This window comes from Nansenia antarctica, assembly GCF_963989245.1.
Source record: "Nansenia antarctica genome assembly, chromosome: 1".
NCBI classification, from domain to species: Eukaryota; Metazoa; Chordata; class Actinopteri; order Argentiniformes; family Microstomatidae; genus Nansenia; species Nansenia antarctica.
The window spans coordinates 25,125,035-25,147,685 of NC_137674.1; the positions used below are offsets into that span (position 1 = coordinate 25,125,035).

The 22,651-nt window shown below is 43.2% G+C and overlaps 1 protein-coding gene across 1 annotated transcript; it reads right to left on the reverse strand.

Annotated features, from left to right (window-relative positions):
- Positions 1-278: 278 nt before the first annotated feature.
- On the reverse strand, positions 279-22,260 carry rbm25a (RNA binding motif protein 25a). The gene is made up of 18 exons (XM_080539398.1): positions 22,131-22,260; positions 21,325-21,468; positions 21,121-21,170; positions 18,448-18,624; positions 17,800-17,857; positions 15,658-15,818; positions 14,177-14,380; positions 13,406-13,489; positions 8,553-8,827; positions 8,347-8,458; positions 7,084-7,173; positions 6,429-6,502; positions 5,743-5,893; positions 4,723-5,149; positions 3,382-3,686; positions 2,717-2,815; positions 1,001-1,048; positions 279-772 (listed from the first exon to the last, which is right to left on the reverse strand). The coding sequence occupies exons 2-18, from the start codon at positions 21,428-21,430 to the stop codon at positions 680-682; spliced, it is 2,514 nt and encodes an 837-aa protein (XP_080395524.1). The 5' UTR covers positions 21,431-21,468; positions 22,131-22,260; the 3' UTR covers positions 279-679.
- Positions 22,261-22,651: the final 391 nt, after the last annotated feature.

The following is a 22,651-nucleotide window of genomic DNA, read 5'->3' on the forward strand; positions in this document are numbered from 1 at the left end:
TCCGAAACGTCATCATGTATGTTGTTAACCAGACTGGTGTCAACGTTGCTGGATGTTGAAACATGTTTCATTTTCATTTAGAAATACGTGAAGCCCTTTTCTGTGATCGACATTACTCAACCATTATGAATCATTTTAATATTGAATACGAAAATAATAAAATCAGTACATTTCCTAGAAAAAAATAAAATCAGTAGGCTACATCAGTACAGTTTCCTACACTCAACATACGTTTAGTAATCATTAATGGAATACTTCATGTTTTAAAAAGTGTTTTTATTTCTTTAGGTCACACAGTGGAGCAAGTGCCTCCACTTGACAATACTAAATAATAGAGCAGAATGTGTCAGACACACAGGAGCAGAAATGGGTAAAAATGCACAACTGGCTTTGCCTGGACAGTCTCTCACAAATTGGGAACCCAGTTCGACAAAAACATTTCCATGCAATAAGCTTGTGTGAGTACTCATGAATTCAATACTCATTCTTGCAGACACACATACACAGCAGACGCTGCTCTCCGGTGACGGAACGGGGGTTGGGGATCGAGGGTGAAGGGTGAAGGCCCATTTTCACAGTTTCTCAAAATCTGAAAGGCTTGTTATTATGGGTGGTGTGATGACCAGTCAGTGTAATAAGGACCAGGGTTAGAGACAGACTGTCGGGTGTTGGGTGTCCCTCACTTCACCAGTCCAATCTTCTTGGCCTCAGTTTCATATATCAAAAGCCTCCACATTTTTACTATGAAGACCTCCGCTTCCTCATCTAGAACCTGTAAACGGATCAGTTTGGAGTTAATTAGTTTGTGGCTATCTGGGTTGCTAAAATTGTTTCTCAGAAGAAACATGTCAATGATTACAACTTTTTTAAACTTTTAAATTCAAAATATGGTACCGGTATTTGTATTTATGTTTTTTTTATTGACACTCCAATGATGCACCAAACGAATTGACGTGTTCATAAGAAGCAGTAGGAGGAGGTACATCCAGGATCCACTCACCATAGCGACGTCATCCAGAATACCCTGGGGCGTGCCATGTGCCATCACCTGAGAAGAGGAAGATGCTGAATAGAAAACCATGGCAACCACGCCATCATACTACAGCAAATCATTATATTCACAGCAGCGGTCAACTAGTTCTCCAACCACAGTGTTTCCTCTATATGCATTTATTGGTGGCGGGCCGCCACGAATGAATTTCCTCCGCCACAAATTGATTCAGTCCACAAATTCTTTTTTTATAATAATAATAATATCCACCTCTGAACATTTTTGCTGATTAAAATATATCTGATCCTAGATCAGCGCTATAATGGATGTTGACTATAAGTGCACCTAAATCCACGGCCATCTCTCTCTAACCGCTGATCCAAAATGACGCTGATTAATGACATTAAACATTCAGTTGACGACGTGACACAAGGGCTACTCCTGATTGGTCTAAATGTGAACCGGCATGAGAACCGTGCAGACTCAACCATCCCTGCTGAAAAACTGTCGCAAATTGAAGAACTCGCGCAAGTTGGAAACACTGGGAAACTTTCGCCAAGTTGGACATACTTTTTCTGTTGTGTTTGAGACGGAGCCAAGACTGCTCGTTTGGAAGGACATTGGATCCGTGAGTAATGTAAACCTTCAGAGCTGATGGATGGAAACCGGTATCACAAGTTTATATTCTGTATACTCTTTTTTTTTTTTGCCATCCTACCTCTAGTTTTGGTTGAAATTAGGTCGTTGTTTTGAGCGCGCGTGCGCGTTTCATGCGCGTGCACGCGGAAAAAAAAATCGCGCGCGCCGCCACCAATGTAAAAATTCCTGGAGGAAACACTGAACCACCATTACCTTTGCAGGGTATATGCAGGAATCTTGAGGTTAATTTCAATACCTTTCTAAGACTTTTTAAAGACCTTGTCAATATTTTTTTCCAGACCTAACCGCCACTTCGAGCTGTAACCGATTACATCAGTGACACCTTTAACTTAACAGTTTTAGTTTGCAATTGACTAGACCACTATCCTTCCTTTCCTATCCCATCCTATCCTTTTACTAAAGGTTTTTATCTGTCTTTGGACAGAGTCCAGAAAAAAAAATCAAGATCTCATAAAATCGTGATAAGACTTTTTAATACTTAAGGGTCTTGATTTTCCCAAAATGTATTTATCAACTTTTAATACTTTTCAAGACACCGCGGATACATTGTACTACAGCAAATTATATTCACAGCAGCGGTCAACTAGTTCTCCAATCACCATTACCGTTGACTCTCGCCTCAACTCCTACATAATCAATGAGGAGAAACTTCAGCACATAACTATCCTTAGGTCCTCAGACATGGGTCTGCTCTCCACCCCCCGCACCAACCTACGGACCTTCGGGGGCAGAGCTTTCAGTGTGGCAGCTCCCACCCTCTGGAACTCTCTCCCCACAGCGATCCGCAACGCCCCCCTACCCTGGACACAGCCCTCAAAACTTACCTGTTCTCTAAGGCCTTTGGCCTCTAGTCTAGTTTGGCACTCTCGTTGTCTTTGTTTCTTTGTTTTGTTTTTCTGTTCTGTCTGTCTGACTGTCTGTCTATGAAATCTGTAAAGCGTCCTTGGGTCTGAGAAAGGCGCTATATAAATCTAAGATATTATTATTATTATTATTATTATTATCATCCTTAGGAGAACAGTTAACATCCTCATTCCAGACCAGGGTGTTTAGTTGCTTACTAACCTTTGAACAGACGAAATCAACTAGAGTGGCTTCCTCCTCGCCGATGTACTCAATAATCTTCTTATTGATCCATGGTTTAATGCGCCTGTCCATCAGGGTCTGAGAGGAAGAAAATGATTATCAGTCGTATTCAAAGCTTTGAAACAGAGCTTCTACTTTATCACACGAGTGAGTATAATATGCTGTTGTACAGTAAAGCACAGAACTCTGCTAAACAACTGGACCTCTGTGCAGGGTTCCTACAAGTCAACAACAAGTCAAATCTAAGACCTTTTTAAGACCTCTTTGAATGGAATTTTAGACCTGTTCGCGGCATCTTGTGATAGCTTTTTGTCATCCTCGAGGTGATGAAATTAGGGATTTCACTGCCATACAGACAAAAAAGTCTGAAGGATAATTAATATAAAATAAATAAGTTTAAAAATAAATAAATAATAATAATTACTCAAAAGTACATTTTCATTTCCACTGATCTCCTTGCATGATCTAATTTCTAAGACCTAGCACCTAATTTTTAGACCGAATAACTGACATTTGGGACCTTTTTAGGCCTTATGAATTGGATTGCTGGATTTTAGAGGCCTTTAAGGCTTTTTAAGACTAGCACGGGAACCCTGTACACAACTGGACCTATGTGACTTCCGCTGAAACAACGTCCCCCTTACCGTGTCAACCATAGTCCAGTCCAGAGGGTAGGAGAAGAGCTCAGGCTTGGCTGTGGGAATCTTCTCAATGAGACTTTTGATATGCTTGCGTTTCTCCTCCGTGTTCTGGCCGCCCTTGCCCCCGGGTATTTCCGCCCCGTCCAGCCCCAGGTTCTTGTCCTCTTCTCCGTAGTCCAGCGGCACCAGTTTCCTCTTGCGGGGCAGCTCGTCTGCCTCCTCGTCGTCCCTGTTGAAGACGCTGTCCACCGTCGCCAGCTTCTTGCGCTGCTTCACTGTGTTGGGCTGGCTGGGGCTGCCAGTGGCGCCTGAGGCGGTAGGGAGGGAGGAAGGCAATGAACAGATATGTTGGAAAATAATAATAATAATAATAATAATAATAATAATAATAATACATTAGACTTATATCGCGCTTTTCTAGACACTCAAAGACGCTTTACAAACTGAAAAGATTGAGTAGTAATAATAAAATACACAAAAAATAAATAAAAGAAAGTATAGGGGCCTAATTAAGGTAGTGCTGGGGACACATGGGAAGGGGAGGGGGAGAGGGTTAACTGGTGAAGGCGAGCTTGAAGAGGTGTTGTGAGGGCCTGTTTAAATGTTGGGAGGGTGTTGGCCTGTCTGATGTGGTTGGGGAGGGCGTTCCAGAGGGACGGGGCTGGGTCCTGGTGGTCTTGAGGTTGTGGTTTGGTCGTCAGACCTGAGGCAACGGGAGGGGGTGTGGAGGGGGACGAGGTCGGCAAGGTAGGAGGGGGGGCCAGATTGTTGATGGCTTTGTAAGTGGTGAGTAGGATTTTGAATTGGATCCTGAATTTGACCAGGAGCCAAAATAGTGAAAAATCTTATACAACTATTTGCACTTCTGGTTAGATGCTAAACTGCATTTCATTGTCTAGTACTTGTCCTCTGCAATGACAATAAAGTTGTTAATCTAATCTATGCCCTCCCCAGGGTATATACAGGAATCTTGAGATTAATTTCAATACCTTTCTAAGACTTTTTAAAGACCTTGTCAATATTTTTCCAGACCTCACTGCCACTTCATGTCATCATCAGTGACACCTTTAACTTAACAGTTTTAGTTTGCAATAGACTAGACCACTATCATACAACAGAATTTCCGGTTCATCTTTGTTCTTTAATAAAAACTAATAAATTCACGAACTTTTACTAAAAGTTTTTACGACTCAAACTCTTTGGACAGAGTCTAATTCAGAAAAATACCTACAAAATTCAAGACCTCATAAAATCGTAATACTACAATAATTACTTTTTAATAGTTTTCAAGACACTGCGGATACCCTGCCTCCCTGTTTACCCCTGCTGAGCTGTTTGACTCACCCAGTTTGAGGCTGAGGCCTATCTTGGGCCGCAGGTCTTCGGGAGGCGGAGCCTCTGGAGAGTTCTCGTGTGGGATGATGATGCCGCAGGGAGACTCGTTGCCGGGGGAGTTAGGCGTCGCTCCTCCACTGCCGGAGGAGACGGAGGGCGCAGACGTGATCGGCCGCAACGTAGGTTTGAGGTACGGCTTGGCCTCTGACGAGTCTTCGCCCTGGTAGTGATAATCCTCGTCCTCACCTTCCTCCACGTCGTCGTCTGAATGGGGCTGTGGGCACGGGGGGGCGATCTGCAACGGTGCGTTGCTGCTCCCCCCCCTCCTCCCCCCCCGCTGCTGCTCTCTCTGCGTCTTCTCCTGCGGCACCTCCTCCTCAGGCTCCGCCTCCAGTTTCACTGGGGGCTGCCGCCGTCGCTCTGCCTCCTCCTCCATCTACACAGAGACACACGGACACACCAGGTCAGAGCAGACAGGGTTCCTACAAGTTTCAACATGTCAAGACCTGTTCGCGACACCATGTGATAGCTTTTTGTCATCCTCGAGGTGATGAAATTAGGGATTTCACTGCCATACAGACAAAAACGGAAGCAAATTGGCATTTTTTTGGTTCAAGCTTGATTAATTTCCGCATAAATAGATGTGGTCGGACTGATTTCCTTGCAGGATCTCATTTTTAAGACCTAGCACCTCATTTTTAAACCGAATAACTGAGATGTGGGACCATTTTAGGCCTTATAAATTGGATTGCTGGATTTTAGAATTTAAGGCTTTTTAAGACCAGCGCGGGAACCCTGGAGCAGAGCCACAGGCCTGAGGGAACACACATACACGCATGCATTGACAGGTGCAGACCAGGGGTGTAGTCTACGTGATATGCAGGACTATGCCTTATATCCACTAGGAAAGGCCAAGGATTTCCGTATACCCACTTGAAAATGTGCGAGGAAAAATCACAGTATACCCACTAGAAAAAACTAGACTACACCACTGGTGCAGACCCATACACAGATATACACTGAACTCACCCTCTGGAGCTCGGCGTCCGGGTCAGGGTGCCCCTCGGCCAGCAGCCTCTGTCTGATCTCCTCATGCTCCTCCTTCTCCCTTTTCCGATCCCGTTCGTCTAACTCCGTCTCCTTCTCTCGGTCACGCAACCGCTTCTGCAAGGCGCTGCCCCTGGGAGTGAGAAAGTAAGGTCATGTTCTCACATGATGTCATAGAGAGGGCTCTGATGTCATAGGTCATGTTCTCAAATGAAAATCCGAATCAGGACCAGGAGCAAATGGATGAGTTTGCAACATTGTTGCATAAATTATTTCTCTGATTTGCGTTCTCACAGAGCCCTTTATGTAAACAAAGTAACATACGCAATCGAAGCAACAGAAGTGGTAGTCGATTGGTCAGAAAAATTTGAAAATTGCCTGTTCGTCCCGCTCTTATCCAGATCAACACGCATACACTGTTGTTTTCCTATGGACAGCCTCGATGCGTCGTTTCTAATCGGAGCGAAACCACCCTTTTCAGGCGGCGGAGCAAGCGTCGGTTGTTTGCTCCGGGAGCGACTTCGAATGCGCGTTCTCACAGCTTCAAACGACGCAGAGCAAAGCGAATTTTATCCCAAACTCCGATTCCAAGTGAAGCAAATGTTCTAGTGAGAACACACCCTTAGTTTGTACAAATGGTTTCTGGAAGGTTCCAGAAGGGTTCTCACCTGTAGTATTTGGGGTCGTCTCTGTCGTCGTCGTAATCCTCCAGAAACTCTTTCAGCCGTTTGGCTTCTTTAGTCTGAGAAAATAAACATTACCACTTTATTTTACATTTACATTTTGGGAATTTAGCAGACGCCTTATTCCAAAGCGATTTACAATTCGTGAGCTTAGAATTATAAGGTTCTATCTCCGTTTAGGGTAGTTCAGAGATATTGAGCGTCAAAGTTTTTACATTCCATTATGTTTTGTGAGATGGAACCTTTGTATTTTATTAATTACTAACTAAAGAATTTCAACATTTTAAAAATAACACCACACAGGCATTAATAAACACCTAATGGATCAGATTATGTAAAAAACTAAATTTTGACCAAAAATGGAGATAGAACCGTATAATTCTAACGTCACGAATTATTGATCCAGATATCCCGGACAAGCAAGAAAGAGAGGACATGGCTTTGACCTATTTCTTATCTCTTATTTTATTGTGTTGTATTTTATTTATTCAAGTTCATGTTCTTTTTTTTGAACTCACGTTCCTTTTTTCTTTTTTAACTTACTAATGTTTTTATGTTCAGCACTTGGAGTTGCATTCAATGTATGACTCGCGCTGTATAAATAAAGTTTGATTGATTGACATAAATCGTACGTATTTACCATCTCACGCCGTCTCTCCTCCTGCCTCTCCGTCTCCTTGCCGTAGTCCCGCGCCTTCTTCCTCTCCCGGATCTCCCAGTTTTTCAAACGCTTTAAGAGAAAGAAAAGTCAGAATTAACCAACATCAGCTACAGTAACTACATAAACTACAGTAAATACCTCAACTACAGTAAATACCTCAACTACAGTAAATACCTCAACTACAGTAAATACCTCAACTACAGTAAATACATAAACTACAGTAAATACATCAACTACAGTAAATACATCAACTACAGTAAATACCTCAACTACAGTAAATACATCAACTACAGTAAATACATCAACTACAGTAAATACATCAACTACATCAGCTACAGTAACTACATCAACTACATCAGCTACAGTAACTACATCAACTACAGTAACTACAGTAAATACATCACCTACAGTAAATACATAAACTACATCAGCTACAGTACGTTAACAACTGATGTTACTTCCATTTCCACTCAAGACAGAGCCAGTACAGGGTTCCTACAAGTTTCAACAAGTCAAATGTAAGACCTTTTTAGACCTTTTTTAGACCTCTTTGAATAGAATTTTAGACCTATTCGCGGCACCATATGATAGCTTTTTGTCATCCTCGAGGTGATGAAATTATGGATTTCACTGCCATACAGACAAAAAAGGAAGCAAATTGGCGTTTTTCTGGTTCCAGCTTGATTAATTTCCGCGTAAATAGATGTGGTCGGACTGATTTCCTTGCAGGATCTCATTTTTAAGACCTAACACCTCATTTTTAGACCTAATAACTGAAATTTCCACCCTTTTTGGGCCTTATAAATTAGATTGCTGGATTTTAGACTTTAAGGCTTTTTAAGACCAGTGCGGGAACCCTGCAGTATGAATGTTTTTTTTGTTTAACCTAACTAGGTATGGTTCAGTTTAACCTAACTAGGTATGGTTCAGTTGAACCTAACTAGGTATGGTTCAGTTGAACTTAACTAGGTATGGTTCAGTTTAACCTAACTAGGTACGGTTCAGTTTAACCTAACTAGGTATGGTTCAGTTTAACCTAACTAGGTACGGTTCAGTTTAACCTAACTAGGTACGGTTCAGTTGAACTTAACTAGGTATGGTTCAGTTTAACCTAACTAGGTATGGTTCAGTTTAACCTAACTAGGTATGGTTCAGTTTAACCTAACTAGGTATGGTTCAGTTTAACCTAACTAGGTATGGTTCACCACAGGCCAATCAGCACTGAGGTGGATGCTAACGTACCTCTTGGTAGGCGGCCTCCTTATCCCTCAGCTTCCTTTCCAGTTTCCTGCGTTCATACGCTTCCTCCTCGTCTTCCTCGCGGTCTCGTTTCTTCTCATCTCGGCTTCTCTCTCTGAACAACATATAGGGGAGTCATTTTTAACTTTTGTAGAGTTAGATGTCTGTCACCTCAGCACAGGCTGCGCCAATGTCAAACTCATGCAAACCTGGATCTACTGCGGTCTTGGCTGACGTCACGACTCCTCTCCTTCTCCCGCTCCCTCTCCCGCTCTCGGTCTTTTGTCCTTTCGCGGTCTCGTTCTCTGTCTCGGTCTTTGTCCCTCTCCCGCTCCTTGTCTTTCTCCTTTTCCCTCTCCCGCTCCTTCTCCCTCTCGCGGTCCCGCCGCTCCCTCTCTCGCTCCCTCTCTTTGTCCCTCTCTCTTCTCTCCTTATCAATCTCTTGGCGTTCCTTCTCTTTCTTTCCCTTCTCCTCCTCCAGTTTCTGCAGGGCCCAACGGGAAGAAAGTTGCAGAGGGTCACTTGGACCGCTGCATCAACCGGGGCAGCAACAGTCACAAGTTATTTTCACAAATCTACCAACGTGCAGAAGAAGAGGTGAACACAGGATGTTACGAGTGGTTCACAGTCCATGGGCCAGCCATGCTCACATACTGACACTGCGCCGAGACTCATTGCCTCCGGAGAGCCAGGGAAGGAGAACGGCCCCATGGGATTGTTGTCCTCCATGAGTCTCTGATGTTTCCTCAGAGGTTTCAGCTCTGGTGCTTTAACAGGTCTGGGTAACAGTAGATAACGCCTCGGGACCGTGACGGAAAGCCAGTTCACTATGGCAACGGGCAACCGATTATGAGCTCATAATCATATGATCAGTTTATATGTCAAACGTATACATACATGGGTTCAGGAAAACTAGTTTTAATAGCCAGTAGGCTACGACGAGGATGTACGCTTTTCTTGTCAAGTAAACAAACCCTGGACCCAGTGTGGGCCTGCAGTGATGGTTGGTCACTGAGACGGTACTGTTGATGGTCCCATAGAGGTTTAGTACGACTAGGCCGTTCTGTTGGTCAAGCTCTTGTACACCTTGACTTTGCAATGAATCCCCATTTAGAATCTCAGAGCCAGACAAGAGAGGCTCTTTGTGCTTTGCCAATTCGTGACGTTAGCATTATCAGGGTATATACAGGAATCTTGAGGTTAATTTCAATACTTTTTAAAGACCTTGTCAATATTTTTCCAGACCTCACCGCCACTTCGAGATGTAACCGTTTACATCAGTGACGCCTTTAACTTAACAGTTTTAGTTTGCAATAGACTAGACCACTATCAAACAACACAATTTCCGGTTCATCTTTGTTTTTTAATAGAACTAATAAATTCACGAACTTTTACTAAAAGTTTTTAGGACTCAAACTCTTTGGACAGTCTAATTCAGAAAAATACCAACAAAATTCAAGACCTCATAAAATCATGATAAGACTTTTTAATCCTTATTAAGGGTCTTGATTTTCCCAAAATTGATTTATCAACTTTTAATACTTTTCAAGACACCGCGGATACCCTTATTATAAGGTTCTATCTCAATGTTTGTCAAAATTGAGTTTTTTCCATTATCTGATCCATTAGGTGTTTATTAATGCCTGTGTGGTGTTATTTTTAAAATGTTAAAAATGTTTTGTTAGTAATTAATCAAATACAACGGTTCCATCTCACAAAACATAATGGAATGTAAAAACTTTGACGCTCAATATCTCTGAACTACCCTAAACGGAGATAGAACCTTATAATTCTAAGCTCACGAATTTACATTTGACTATTTTCCCTGTTTCAGAGCGACGCAATAGCCTAATTATCTAGAGAATCCAGCACCAGCATAGTAAGTATCAAGGTCCAAGGTACTAGCTAGCTTCACCATGCTTTAACAGCACTAGGGTTCAGATTGTTCTCACGGTACATTTGAGAAGAGTGCCTTATACATTCTTGTTGTGTCCTTACCGAAGTGTGCTGCCAAATGGATGACTGTTGAATGTGTGGCGTTAGGCCCTACTAAGTGAGTTAAATAATCAGGTCCCATGTGTTTTATACATAGCTATTTGAGAGGCTAGCTCCAGAGACCCTGCCTCCAGCACATGTACTCCACTGCGGCAGGGAGGAGGAGGAGGAGGACAGTATGGCTGAGTGAGAGAACCCCGGAAACCACTTCAATTAAGTCACCTTGTAATCAGACTTAAGCATTCCAAAGTCACTTTAACTAATCAAACCGGAGTATTGGCCCTTGGTCAATGGAACACCACAGAAACACAGATCAAGGTTCCCCCTCTCTCAGTGTGTCAGGAAACAGAGATTGGATCCATTTCAAGCTAGTTGTTGGTGACTTACAGGTGATGAACTATGGGTTCAGCGCTGGCTCTGCCCCTACAAGCCTATAAGCTACGCCTGGGAGGAAAAGCAGGTAAAATTCATAAGACAAAATAAAGCTACCTTACCAACCAGTAAATTCATCAACAAGCATATCATCATTACATACAACAGATCTGTGTCTAGGTACAAAATAGTGACATACTTCTTTTACATTTGTGGTAGAGTCAATGCAGGTATTCCACTTTGGCAAAAGGAATGAAATTATAGCGGTCTTACCCACATGTAGTCTTCTGATGTTCATCTAGCACTCTCGAACCCAACAAATGATAAATACAACTCACCATTAAGCCAGAGTGAGACCCATAATTCAAAGAGCTCTCGTCTTTAAGACGATATGGTCCTAAACATAAACATTACAATGGCTGAGCCAAGCACCATTCTCAAGAAGGTTATAAAGGAAATTGATTTGAACGGGTCAAAATCCCATAGTGCACTGCTCTCATATAGCTCTGTAACAGAACGAAACATCAAAGCTGTGGAGAACTGTGGGTCTCATGTCTGACAGGTGAGGGAGAGAGAGAGAAAGGGAAGGAAGGAACAGGAGTACAGACAGAGGTTTGAGGAAAGAGATTTAGCCAAGACAAGAGATCCCTAATGCTGCATCTTTTTTTAAGATGTCTTTAGATCAACTGACAGTCAAAACTGATGTTCTACAAATGTTCCTTGACTTACCTCTTTCTCAACACTCCACTGATGACAAACATGTTTTTTTTGGTACAAGAGAAGAAGTGCAGCCAAAAGCTACTTAAAAAATGAACTAATAACGTATGAAACTTTACTCATGTGTTTATAGTGTGTGTGGGGGGGGGGGTAAGATAAAAAAAAAAAAAAAAATCAGGACAGACACTTATTTTGTTTGGTGTAATAATGTGAGTTTTTCATGTGTACTGTTTTGCAATAAATAATTGATTACAAAAAAAATTTACGTATGAAACTTGTCATAAGATTATGGTTTTGTTTTAAATAATTTGTAGTCTACGGAGAAGCTCAGCGATTTAGTCACTTTCCACTTACACACACTTTCAGCAAGCCATGCTTGAATTATCACCATTGCAGACCAGACCACTAATTTAATATCTTGAGCATAAGACTAAAGATGAGTGTAAATTAACTATACAACCAACCTTCAACTGCAAACTCCTCTCATTGGCTTTAAAAAAATATTAAAAATCTGGTGTTTAACGCTTTCTGTGTAGTGTAACTAAACCTTGAAGCTCTTGAAAATAAAAGTGTTCAATATTCAGAACAGAGAGAGTATGAGTAACACAGGACAAGGACCTCACAATGACAGGGGGGGTATGAAGGGGTACAGAAAATTAGAGAAAGATCAGTGGAAAAAAGGTAGAGGATGGAATGATACGAGAGGGTCTCACCTGGCTAGTCTTCAGAACGCAGAGTGCTGTGGAGAGGCGCGCCCTGCTTTAGCATTGGCTGCAGCTAAAATCACTGCAGTGGGTTAGTCTGTCTCAGTCTGTCTCTGTGTGTCTTCAAAACACGCCATTTCTAAAACTAGGACCTGCATAGGTTCACTGTGCTCCCTGGCCTCTCCCTCTGAGAGCCAGTGACCCTCCTTAACCCAGTCAACCGTAGCTAACAGGTTGTCACTTTGGAATTTAACGTTTGACGTTCATGGAGAAATGCTACACCATGATGAACCATTCGGTTGTTAAGTCTGACGTCAAACGTGACGTTTAGCAATTTCCGGGTCCAAACCAAGAAAATTCCCCGCACCAGAGTACCACTGTACTACAGCGGTAGAATGACAGTTCAATCATTTTTTAGACTGGGATCTATTCATACAACAAGGGACACGGCACTTTCCAGTTTTTCCCATATTGTCAGCGTCTTTGAGCCTCGGAAAAGCACTAAATAAATAATAATATTTATTAATATAATAATGAATTATTATTATTACTGAGGCATTTCGAAGACAGCGCCTCAGCCAACTTTGGACCCGGAAACACGTCACGACTTAACAACCGAATGGACAGGCTGGGGGAGAGTTGTTGTGACTCAGAGCCAGTTGCCCCTTTGCAAGTCCTCCAGCAGGGGGCGCCCAAGATGTGTAAAGAAGAAAGTAAAGCTCATACTTACATCCTATCCTCGACAACTTTTTCCAAAGCTCTGATTCATCTTGCTTTAGTCACCATATGATCTCTATCATAATGGTGGGGTTTAATGAATAGATTAGCTTTAAGGGAATTTTACATTATGTCCATGCACTTTGTGTTGGTAAATATAACCTACTCTGTAGTTTTTACTTTGTATTTGCCCCCCAATTCAGTATTGTGAACAGAGTTTTAATTTCTACCCTTAATTCCTTGGAGATAACTATAAAGGCATTGTTGACTGACGGACATACTACATATGCACAGTCTTCAGAGCTAGCTACTATATAATATATATTTTTTTTATTGTTGATAAATTTCATCAAGTTCAATTGACCTACAAAATAAACAAACTACTGGACTACTGCTATTTGAAAATAGCGGTCATAAGATGGGGACAATACATAAAAGAATCTGAAGTTGAACTCCTGTTGCTGATAAGGATGTTCCAACACTACCAAGTACAATCTAGATGTGGGTAGCTTTTCTCCAAAACCTAATTTCAGTATTAAAAAAACGTGAAATGTTACCTTGTGTGTGTCTCGGAATTTACTGATCTCTCTGGAAATCAAGTCTCTCTTGTCGTCCTCCATATCTATTGCATTGATATCCTCCTGCCACATAACACACAAACACAACAAACACAACATGTAATAATAATAATAATTCATTACATTTATATAGCGCTTTTCCGAAAACGCTGACAATATGGGAGAAACGGAAAACACAGAAACAACAAGCAACAGATAACATGGGCACATAGAACACAGAGTTAACGAACGGGGAGGGGGGGTGGCAGGGTTAGGGGAGGTTGTATGCATGTCCAGGGAGGGAGAGGGGGTGGCAGGGTTAGGGGAGATGGTTAGGGGTAGGGGAGGTTGTATGCATGTCCAGGGGGGGAGGGGGGGAGGGGGGGTGGCAGGGTTAGGGGAGATGGGTAGGGGTAGGGGAGGTTGTATGCATGTCCAGGGGGGGAGGGGGGGTGGCAGGGTTAGGGGAGATGGTTAGGGGTAGGGGAGGTTGTATGCATGTCCAGGGGGGGAGGGGGGGTGGCAGGGTTAGGGGAGATGGGTAGGGGTAGGGGAGGTTGTATGCATGTCCAGGGGGGGAGGGGGGGTGGCAGGGTTAGGGGAGATGGTTAGGGGTAGGGGAGGTTGTAAGCATGTCCTCTCATTGAGAGGTTGATCAAAAATGTTTATCTAAGGGTGTAACGATAAGGTTCATTCTATTTCCTGTACATCAGTTATTGATAGATAGTCATTGATGAGTAACTGATGGATAACAGCATGGGGGCAATGTACCTCTTCCTTCTTCTCCTTCCTCTTCTTGCGGGGGTGGCTGTCTGAGTCCTGGGACGTGGCATTGAGTTCACTGGCATATTCACGAATAAGACCCTCTATTGCCCCCTTCACTATCTGGTCACGACGCTTTGTGTCCTCGTCAATAACATCTTCCTCCTCCTCCTCCTCCTCCTCCTCTTTTGGTCCCTCCTCAGACTTGGCTCCCTGATGGATGGAGCACGACAAGAAAGAGAGAGAGAGAAGCTAAAGAAACTGCCATATTCAAAACAAAACAAAACAAATAATCTTTCAGGAATGGCAGAATACATGTGATCCACTTTTTCCGGGGCGGCTGTGTCTCAGGAGGTAGAGCCGGCGTCTAATGATCGCAAGGTTAGCTGATCGGCGGTTCGAGCCCCGGCTGGCCACGTGTCGAAGTGTCCTTGGGCAAGACACTGAACCCCTAATTGCTCCCAGTGGGCGGGCCGGCGCCTTGCATGGTAGCTTGCCGCCATTGGTGTGTGAATGTGTGAATGAGAGGCCATTGTATAGCGCTTTGGATAAAGGCCCTATATAAGTGCAGTCCATTTACCCAGTTATTCCCACCTGCTCCCCCTCATAGACCCTCATGTTTTATTTATTTACTTCTTATATTTGCTTTTATTCATTGTAATTTGTATTTTCTTACTATGCTGCTTTTGCTGTATTTTTAAATAATGCATGTAAAGCACTTTGAATTGCCCCTGTTATAAACCTGCCTTGCCTTGCCGTGCCTGTGCTGTCTCCCTAGCAACGACCAGGAGTGGCAAATTGAGTGGCAAGCCACTACGGGCGCTCCCTCTCTGCACGGGGCAATTTAAACATTTTTCTGACCAATCAACTACCACGTCTGTTGCTTCGACGATTGCGTATGTTACTTCGTTTACATAAAGGGCTGTGAGAACGCAAATTCAGAGAAATAATTTATGCAACAATGTTGCAATCTCATCCACTTGCTCCGGCTCATGATTCGGATTTTCATGTGAGAACATGACCTTACATACTTACTTAGTCTAGCCTGGGTGCGTGTTTACCCCATTCTATACTAGCGGTTGCCACACAGGCAGGGCCGGTCCTAGGCATAGGTGAACTAGGCGGTCGCCTAGGGCGCCAAATGCCTTGAGGGCGCCAAATGGCACATTTAAATAATTGTATGTCTCTATGAATTTCATGTCTCTATGAAAATATGTCTCAGCCTACTGTCTCTATTATGCTTCGCGATTAGTCACACTCGCCTCTTGCGAACCTCCCCTCAACCTCCCGCCCACCTGCCCGCAACTAACGTGCGTGCCCTCTCTCGAAGGTGGCTTACTGTTGAATGTGTGGGTGGTGATGAGGCAGTACTGGTGGTGGCACCCCAAACATTTGGGGGGAGGGGGGGGGGCATCAAATCATACTCTCGCTTAGGGCACCTAAATGCCTAGGACCGGCCCTGCACACAGGACACACGTTACGTTACACACCCCGTTGGCACTCCTCTTCTTGGCTTTCCACTCTTCCAGCTGAGCCTTGGTCTTGGCGTCAACCTTGACAAGCAGCTTCTTGTCTCCTAGCTGCAGCTCGTGGAGGAGCCGAAGCGCCCGCAGGGTCGACTCAGGCTCCTTGTACTCACAGAAGCCAAACGCTTAACGGAGAGAAGGAGAGTGAGACAGTGTTAATTTTGGCAGGCTTTTTAGTCACTTAAGTCTTTGGTGTTTAGATGAAGATGCACACCAGTTCTAGTCACACCAAGTCACCTCCAGTGAGATGAAAAATGGTTCCACAGAAATAACACAAAGGCTCAAGTTTATAACCGAGCACTAAGGCATGGAAAAACAGGAAAGTAAGAGGAACTGAGAGGGGGCAGATGGGGGAATAAATATACTCTAATGCTTTATGTGAAGTCTCCATTAGCATGGCTAATAACTAGCTAACAGCCCAACATGCCAAATAAAGCCATTATAAATACCGTATTTTCCGCACTATAAGGCGCACTTAAAAGCCTTTAATTTGAAAAAAAAACGACAGTGCGCCTTATAACCCGGAGCGCCTTATATATGGATCAATTTGTTAATTGGTTGATCCATACTGGTTGTACACAGCGCTCAAGGCGCTCTGTCAAAATGTTTCAGTACGACTGGTAAACTACAAAGCCGCACCGCTTGCAACATTACGGTAATCAGTAAACACCGGTGTTGTGTTTACTCACAGTCCCACACCACAAGACCCCAAGTAAAGAAGACTAAACAGAGTTTCCGAGGGAACAAAGCGAGATGGCCACAGTTAGACACAGTTAGAGGACAAACACAGTTAGAGGACAAACTCGAACAGTGGGTTGTTGAACAGAGAGCCGCAAGTAGAAGCGTCTCACTATTCGAATGAAGGCAACAGCGCGAGCACGGGACATGAACATCGATGAATTTCGAGGCGGTCGTCCTTCTTGGTGCTTTCAACTTGAAGTTTTAAAGTACCCACTCGATATAATAAACAACAGTTTAACGATCACTAAACACTTATAATGTGTGTATTGGATTCATTATTCTCGTTTGCCGGAGGCTACCGGTAAGGGAGGGTTTACTTGTAAACTTGTAAACATATACGTTTTAGCTCGTGTTCAAAAGCAAGAACTGTGTGTTCATCTAGTTATGTGTAGTTATGTGTTTTTAGCATGTCGATGTTCTCCCAGTATGTTGTCATGTTATTAAAATACAGTTTGGACCTTCCTAGCGATGTATTTTGTTAGCAGCGTTCGTAGCTGGGGCTGCGTTCAGAGTCACTTTTCTCCCATTCAGTGTTTGAGGTGAACCAACATTCAAATACGCCTGTCGTGTTCAATCTTTCTCTGATTTGAATGTATGACACATCATTTGAAAGCTTACAATCTGTAGTTTAAGCATGTGTAAAAAATTACGTTGCACATTTCACCAGGAGCTGTCACATATTGGTTGTTGGTTATAATTGTATAGCCTATTGGTTGTTTTCTGGTGTTTTATTGTTTTGCTCTGTTTGTAGTCTACTTGATGTATTTTTATCAGCTGTTAAATCACCACAGCGGTTAATCCACTAATAGAGATAATACCAGATTGAAAATGCTTGTAGCTAACTACTCTATAGCTCGTGGTCGCAGCTATTGCGAATTGCTATTCACGCGAGTCAGCTGTGAATCACCGCAGGTCCTTGACGCTTGTTGCAAAAATGGATGACGAACGGCTGATACTTGAGGTGAAAAAATATATATATTTGACAGTGGAGCAGGTAGAACATTGACGGTGACAACGCTCAGGTGGAGCATGGACAACGGGAAGTTGACACAACACCGATGGAGAGGTGACGCAACGCAGTAGGTGGAGCTTGGGCGTAACGCAACCCCAGTCAAACGTTTGACTGCAGTATTTTCTATTCTATGCGCCTTATAATCCGGTGCGCCTTATAATCCGGTGCGCCCTGTATATGAAAACAGTTCTAAAATAGGCCATTCATTGAAGGTGCGCCTTATAATCCGGTGCGCCTTATAGTGCGGAAAATACGGTACATGTGAAGGGTCAATCATGCCATTCTAGATTTCAACCCATGAAAAGAAAAGGAGGGAAAGTATTATAGAAGTGTTGTACCTGTTTTGTTTTTACCTTGAAGTTTCCCAGAGGCTCCTTGAACCCGCTTCCAGCTCAGGACTAAGCCACATTTCTAAGACAGGGAGAAAACAAACACAGGGACTCCATCAATCAGAGACTGTAACCCGTTATAACAACACGCTGGACACATCATAACTAATGAACTAGGGTTGGGCAGGACAAATAAAGTTTATTATTATTATCATTATTATTCTCACACAACGACAGCAGCAATTGGCTTTGAACTCAACGACATGTTCATCACAGAGGTTAACAGGGTTCCTACAAGTTTCAACAAGTAAAATAAGACCTTTTTAAGACCTCTTTGAATATAATTTTTTACCTATTCTCAACACCAGATGATAGCTTTTTGTCATCCTGCCGTAGCTTTGTGCGCCAATCAATTTCTAAATTTGTTGGTTCCAGCTTGATTCATTTCCACGTTTAAATAGATGTGGTCGGACTGATTTCCTTGCAGGACAAGCTAATCTCATTTGACCTAGCACCTCATTTTTTAGACCTAATAACTGAAACTTAAGACCTTTTTTGGCCTTATGAGTCTGATTACTGGATTTTACTTTAGACTTCAAGGCTTTTTAAGACCAGCGCGGGAACCCTGCATGTAGAGAGAATCTTGTTCCATGCCCTGCTCGCCCTGCTCACCGCTAACAGCTGTCTGACCAACATGTCAGAGGCCTTTTCCGAGATGTTCCCGACAAACACTGTTGTGGTCGGGCCCCCACTGCCACCCTCCTCCGTCTCCTTCGCTCTGACTGTGTTCAGCTCTTTTCTGGGGGGAGGGAGCTTCTGTACCATAGAGACCGTGGTAGGAACAAGGACCTGAAATAAGAATAAAAACACACACACATACAAACACCAATCAAATCAGTACCAGACTGCAACACTCAGTACAACAGTCAGTGTCAATGATCACCCAGGGACATAAGACAGGACAGGGTTCCTACACGTTTCAACAAGTCACATTTAAGACCTTTTTAAGACCTCTTTGGGTAGAATTTGGGACCTATTCGCAACACCATATGATAGCTTTTTGTCATCCTCAAGGTGCTGAAATTAGGGATTTCACTGCCATACAGACAAAAAAGGAAGCGAATTGGCATTTTTGGGGTTCCAGTTTGATTCATTTCAGCGTAAATAGATGTGGTCGGACTGATTTCCTTGCAGGATCTTATGATAACTGAAATGTGGGACCCTTTTAGGCCGTAAGTCGGACCCTAACCCTAGACTTTAAGGCTTTTTAAGACCAGCGCGGGAACCCTGCAGGAATGTCATTATTTCAAGACAATGTCATTAGAACTATACTAGCACTTCATCCATGGTCAAGAATGGCCTGTTGTTAATCCCTTACGTGGTTCTCCAAAAGGTATTTCAATTAAGGTTGACAACGACAAATCATGAGTTTCCAAGCAAGCCTATTGAGACTATTGAGAGCAGAATATTCCAAGTCACATATGGGGCTTTTCCACTAGAGGGCTGACCCGGGTCAGCCCGGGCTGGCCTGCTTCTTTGGCGCTTTTCCATTTGTCGGCCTGGGTCGGGTCGGGTCGGGTCGGGTCGGGTCGCTTCTTTAGCTACCCATCGTGAGCAGGAACCATAGGGCCGAAGGGTACCTTTTTGCCAGGCTGCGTGTGACGTGTGACGCTGCACACCGTTGATTGGTCAATGGAAATCGTCATCCCATGTTCATAGATTTCTTCGCTAACCGCCATCTTTAAATACCACATTCGCTCTTGGAAAATGTCACTACAGTTTCTGTAATAGCTTATTAATAAAGATTCGAAAAATTATGCTGACCATCGTATTATCTTAGTTTAATGTCATTTCAATGCATCATAGAACTTTTATTTACAACAAGCATAACACAAAAATCGCTATTATGCACCGTCTTTGCCCGTGAATAACACCGGCTGTGAAGGTGGTACAAACACAATACTCCTTTGCTAACTTCACCATCGGTATACAGTCATTTTGAGCCCTTAACCACCGCGCTGACACCCCGAGAAGTTATGCTTTTAACCGTAAACTCAATGAACCGGGAGTTCACCCGCTGCTGCTCGCAGCACCGTGCCTGCTGGTTGAAACTCCCGTTGACAGCGGGGCGAGAGAATCGTTTTAACAGGGAATTCGCTCCGCGCTGTGTCGACCGTGATAGCAGTGTCGTATCGACACCATTCAAATGGTTTTGGATTCCCTGTCCTCTCCCCTATCCGGACACGTTTGAATTGTTATCCTAACCCACGGTAACTCACAGTTATTAACCCGCAAAGGGCACCGTCTTTGCCCGTGAATAACACCGGCTATGGAGGTGGTAAAATCACAATACTCCTTTGCTAACTTCACTATCGGTATACGGTCATTTTGAGCCCTGAACCACCGCGCTGACACCCCGAGAAGTTATGCTTTTAACCGTAAACTCAATGAACCGGGAGTCCACCCGCTGCTGCAAGTGTATCTATAACGAACGCGGAGATTGAATGAGCCCCGCGTCAGTCAGCCTTTCCGTAGAAATACATCGCTCCGTTATATATCTAACGTTACATGTTTTAAGGCTGATCTGTGCATGATAGTGCTGCATTATGTTGATCTATTTATATCGATCTATTCTTGCCAATTCCTTATTACCAGTGGAAAGGGGGATGGCTAAAACACTTTGAATGGGATAGATAGGACTTTCCGTTCAATGAAGCATGATACTCGTGCAGAGTTCATCTCGCTTTTCCCCCCGTTGATGTATTAAACAATCTAAGCAATCTAATCAGAGCAGTTGTTATTGTGTAATATTATTGATGGATGTGCCATTTTTGATGGACAGCAGTGAGCGGATGACTTGATGTGAGCATGTATTTGACTAATGCCGATAGTCTTGCTCCGAAACCGGAGCTGTCTACAGCGGATTCAAACTACTCAACGTGTCAGGAGAAATAAAAATAGAATTGTGTCGGCATTTCCCTGGTTGCGAGATCTACTCGAGAACTGAAAGCGGCAAGTTACAGGCACTTAACATTACATGTTGTAAGGCTGATCTGTGCACGACAGTGCTGCATTTTGACAATATTCTTATCGCATTTCCCCCTGCTGATCTGTATAGCGGGGGGAATCTTATGACACTGTTATGACGCGTAACTCCGCCTACTATCTCCTGCTCCTCCTACTCGTTCCTGGTCTGTTGTGTATAGTGGAAAACCAGAACTGTTCAAAAGCGTGCCGAAGCGTGCCGAAGCGAGCCGACCCGAAGCGATCCGGGCCGATAATGGAAAAGCGCCAATAGATTTACAATCTGATTTACACAGGAGTAGTACAGCAGTTACTGCTTACCGTTGGTGTGGAGGTCATTAAGCCCATGTGTACTGGAATCATGGGTGTACCTGAAAGAGGAAACAATCATAAAAAAACTAGGTGAAGAAGCCCTTCCATCTAAAGTAGTCTATTGACTGATTTCTAATTGTACTGAAAAATGTAATTAATAGTATTGTACGCCATACAGGTTGATGGTGCTGCCTAGCTGGCCCTTTAACTCACCTGGTGGGACTGTCTGGGGAAACCCTGAAAATTGGGGAGGTGGGATCCTTGGGGGAAGCTGAGGGATGCCAATTTGCTGGCGATTGAGGTGAGGGGGGTAAGACATGTTGGAAAGGAGAGGTAACCTGGAGAAGGAGAGGTAACCTGGAGAAGGAGAGGTGGTGGTGGTGATGAACAGGTTCAGGACCAACCATTCATAACAACACACTGTAGCCTTCTCACTCAGCCACTTTCCCCGAGAACGTGTCAACATCAACTATGTGGATAAGCGCTCTCAAACAAGATACTATCATTAAAAACATTGTTATAAATGTAATAAACCATTATTAGACAGCCATACACAGCCAGCTAGGTTAACTGTCACCTAGTTGGGTAGCTAGCTAGCGGCTAACAGCTTGTACAGTGAGTATTTGAACAACTAAAATGACACAATTGAAATTGTGTTCAGCTTCCAACTATCGAGTGAAACATTAAGCAATGTTATAATGACACAGCAGCAGCCCCATGTCTGTCCTGTTGTGTAGCTACTTAGCCACATGGGTCAGTCTAATTGCTGTAACGTTATTATAAATAATGTTGTTAGACTCTATGCAGAAAACGATTCTCGCTCAGAGTTCATGTAGTTATAAACTAGCGAGTTTCTGATCATTAAGATATTCATTACAATTACATTTATACTCATCTGGTACAATGTTATATTTCTATATGAAGCGTTCCCGTGTCAGGGTTTAGTCGGAACCGCCACTAGCAATGCTATTTGCTTGCTAGCTAAGTTACCGAGTTAGCTTACAACGCAATTTACTCACCTGAAATCAGACGGCGTCTATATAATGTATCTAATCTCGAAAAAAACGTATAAACCTGTATTCACGTAGGACCGTTTCCAAGTCAATGTTTTCCAGATATCTACATTAATTCATAAACAAGTTTGCGATCCGACTCCAGATGTGCACATGCAGCTAGCCTAGCATGAATCGATTCTTGTCGCATTGCAATATGGGATATCCCGTTTTGGGGTATTGTACCGTTTTCCAGCACTTGGGGACAACAGAGGTCTATCACACAATAATACGTAGAACGTATGGACATTGATGACTGTCAATATGTGCACATTTGATACAGAAAAATATTAATGTTTACATTACTTTCTATTAATTTCCCAAAAGATAAATACAACAGACCAAAATGAATCAACTTGACCACGGTTAATGTGCATACAGAAATGCCAGACCAGATGGTTTATAGTTAGGCCTTATTAATGTTGTAGATCATTAAAGTAAACAAGGGGTAATCGGATATGTTATATAGTCGATGGGTAGGGCCAGGG

Coding starts and splice junctions, on each gene's coding strand:
- rbm25a (XM_080539398.1), bottom strand. CDS start 21,430: ATGTCTTACCCCCCTCACCTCAATCGCCAGCAAATTGGCATCCCTCAG. Junction 18,625..21,120: donor TAATGACCTCCACACCAACG/GTAAGCAGTAAC, acceptor TTCTTATTTCAG/GTCCTTGTTCCTACCACGGT. Junction 1,049..2,716: donor TTGATTTCGTCTGTTCAAAG/GTTAGTAAGCAA, acceptor TCCTCTTCTCAG/GTGATGGCACATGGCACGCC.